Genomic DNA, 3620 nt, shown 5'->3' on the forward strand with positions numbered 1-3620 from the left:
AGGAAGGTGATCGAACGTTTGCTATGAGAGCAACAAAGGAATGGAACAAACTTAGTGTGGACCTCAAACGGAGTACTAGTGTCAAAAACTTTAAGCGTTCCTTTTTTAAAATAATTTTAAATAATCAAATTCTTACGCAATTATTCGTGTAAATTTTAAAATCTGTATATAACCACATTTTATAATCTTATTTTGCCATTTTGATTAATATTAGTATTGTTACAACTATTGCTATTAGTTTTTTTTTTTTTGAGAGCCATCAGGTTATCAGTTTTATTACTGTCACATGTTACCCTCATTAAATAAAGTCCTACCTACCTACCTACCTAACGTAAACCGTAAAAAAGTGAACATAAGCCGTCACTACTGTGTAACATTTTGTACGTATAGTCACTGATCTTAACAGCTTTTTTCACATCAAGCAACATTTTGTTTAGCTTTCTTTGAGTTTTACTGGTAGAATCAAACGTCTGAAAAAGGCGCAGCTAATTAGTGAGCATATAAAGGACATCTTGTTGCAGCGATAAGACCACCCCTGATGACGGCACTAGCTGGAGTGTCGAAATGTCGGATTTGAATAGTATCTTCTCAGTTACATTTATCAAATCTCTAAACTAGAGTAGCATCAACTCATCAGTAGTAATTGTCAACCAGATTGCCTTGAGAACTTAATACCTATATTAGGTATCTAGATGTGCCGCTCTCCTCTCCTCTCCCTTTTTTCTCAGATTTAAAATCGCTTAGTCATTACCTTGTTAATCATAAAAATTACAATTTTCTTGATTATGATTGGTTTAAAAAACTCCTATTCTCCACTAATTCACTTGCCAAGCTGTTATCGGACAGTTTGTTATCCGAGAGTTCGATGAGCCAACTCGTGATAAACAAATCGGAGTCCCGCTGCGCCGTCGTTCGATCTTATTTTCACTCGTATGATTATAGCCCAAATTGAACTCTGCTCAGTCCTATCACTACTACTTTTTACACAACTTAACTTACAACTACTTGGAGTGGAGAAATAAATAAGATAAAATAAAAAAATTACATGTTAATTTTTTCAATAGTAGTTTTAAAAAAAAGGAAATTTAACTTATGAATGAAACGCAAACGTGTGAATGTTCAATCTCGTGCTAGTTTTTCAATGAATTAAGCTGTTTTAGTTAACAAATGAAGAAACGACTGGAGCACGAAAGAAGTGTCGGGAGAAACAATTTGTGACTACGTCTGGTCTTGAAATGTGATGCCCGGCTAATTTGTAACCAAAAGTGGTTTAAGTGTTAAAAAGTGTGAAATGGACTGTTATCTCATGTGGAAATCCTGCGGTTTTGGCAAAGTTGTTATAAAACACAGAGTCAAAGAAATGCTTATTTTATTTCATTTTTATATTCTTTTGCATCAATTTATTTCTTTATTTTTTTGCACATTATTCTAGCATAATTCTAGATTCTTTCGCCTCACTATTATGCTGAAATTTATGCTAGCATAATGTTACAGCCCTATCCTTCTGATATCTTTGCTCTTTTCAGTTCAGTAATTATTTCGTTGACAGAAATCATTTATTTTCTTAGCAACCGTCGAGAACCAATGTTCTTTATTTTTCAAGATTAATTTTTATATCCTATACTAAATGACAAAATTTAATTTTTTTTCTCATAACATGAGCACTAACAACTTTTAAAGTCATCAAATATTACCCGTTGCGGGCACTATATGGAAATTTTGTTTTGATTAAAGCTGGTTAAAACAACACATAATTGTAAATGTTGTTGTGTTTTAAAATATTAAGGAGACCTTTTTTCATATAAAGAAGTCTGCATCGCATCAAGGTATTGCTAATAAGTCGTTAGTTGTGCAAAGATAAATCACAGACGAAGGTGAATTCGTATATTTCTTGTTATGAACTGCTTGTTTTCGCCTGTTACCCAAGTAGTCAAGTTTCAGTTGATATTGTTTTGTAATATGACTGGACTGAAAAATTGATTGGTTTCCATCAAAATTTCGAGTCAGTTTTCGTAATCAGCTTCCAACTGTAACATAGTGCGTCTATTTAAAAAAAAAATACTCCCATCAGGAAATGAAATGTTCATTATGCAAAGTCTGCCATGTTTTGCCATTTACCGTTCGATTCAACTTCCTGTTGTTTTGAAATCAAGCGTTTCCATCGGTCGTCTTAAATAATTAATTGCGAATATCTCGCTTGCGGGCTCGTCCAAAATTTTTTTTTTTCTGAATTCGGTCCTTTGCACAGGGGTAATGAAAAAAATCCACTTTCGGTAATGATCTTTAATATCAAAACGAGAGTTAGGCTAGCCAAGTACTTTCGTGCCCTCCTTTATTTGTCGTGTAATTTTTCCGACATATTGCCATTATGAATCATGAGGTAAAACGACCTCTCCAGGAATAACAACAGTATTGTATTGCATCAACTCGAAACTGTATTGAGTCTCTAAATGACTCTTTTCAAATCCTCAAAGAAGGCTAGTTAGGGTGCAAAAATCTGGATGAAATGTAAAGAAAACCTTACTCTAATTTAGCATACGTCGACAAATGCAAATTATTACAGGAATAATTGCCATACCTGGTTTTCTTATAAATGCTTTCCTTTTTAAACATTGACAATAAAAAAACATAGCTCCGTCGCCTGGATCCGGCAATTACTTGTAGATATGAAACTTATTTAGCACGCTTAAGAGTTTACGAGGCAAAACTCGAATGCGAATTGGCAGCATAACCATAGCAAGTAACTTCAGCTTGGTGCGCTAAATGTGCGTTGAATGTGGACTGAAATTCCTCTAGCGCTTCTTTCTCTATATTTTCTGCAGTTTTTTGAAGCATCTTCCCTCGGCGTCGGGAGGTAGGCGAATCCTTGCTCACAAGCAGCTCTGCCTCCTTGAGCTGGTCAGCTTTCTGTTAATTAAAGTAATGACAATTTGTTAAAAACTGTTTATTTTAGAATAAGATCAAAGCTATCATACACCTTTAAATTTCCTTTATCAACGCTGAATTTTCAGTTACTTACTGAATTGATCGATATTCGCTCATTAGAGTTGTAAACAGCTAACGGTTCAGTTTGCTATTTAGTATGAAATTGTAGTCAATTTTTAAATTGTAGTCAATTTTTAAAACTAAATGCTCCAAAATTTGCAGATACAGAATTTGGCAGTTTACTCTGGCACTTTACTTTCCGTCAATGCAATATTTTCAGTATGGAAAATTTATCGATTTATGTCGTTTTGTCATACTTGCTCACTTCACTTTGCGTTATCAGTGAACTGCTCCCGAGATTTCGAGTGTAATCATACCTGCTTTGCTGCCTTTTCCTTGGTTTTTCGCAGCATTTTAAAATAACAAGTTTCCTCTGCAAACTTTGGTGTGTTAGACAATCGCCGCTTTGGTCGCGGTTTTTGTGACATGACGAAAGATTTTCGTGAGACAGTATTTACCAGGAGCTCTTCAAGTGAACGGTTCATCAAAGGCACTCGAACTTGAATGTGTCAAACAGCTGTGTCAGTGAACTGTATATTCTTAGGTTACTGCAAGCGGTGGAAGTTCTATCGTTAGCAACTGTTGTGGAAATTGCCAGGCCAGCCAATACGTTTTGACGTTTGGAGTTTTAAAAT

At 34.8% G+C, this 3620-nt stretch overlaps 1 protein-coding gene across 1 annotated transcript; it reads right to left on the reverse strand.

Annotated features, from left to right (window-relative positions):
- Nucleotides 1–1352: 1352 nt before the first annotated feature.
- On the reverse strand, nt 1353–3620 carry LOC113677036 (uncharacterized). The gene is made up of 2 exons (XM_027193780.2): nt 3303–3620; nt 1353–2907 (listed from the first exon to the last, which is right to left on the reverse strand). Exons 1-2 carry the CDS (start codon nt 3468–3470, stop codon nt 2695–2697), a joined length of 381 nt encoding a protein of 126 aa, XP_027049581.1. The 5' UTR covers nt 3471–3620; the 3' UTR covers nt 1353–2694.

Source organism: Pocillopora damicornis, chromosome 10 (assembly GCF_964200805.1).
Source record: "Pocillopora damicornis chromosome 10, jaPocDami1.2, whole genome shotgun sequence".
In the NCBI taxonomy this organism is placed as follows: domain Eukaryota; kingdom Metazoa; phylum Cnidaria; class Anthozoa; order Scleractinia; family Pocilloporidae; genus Pocillopora; species Pocillopora damicornis.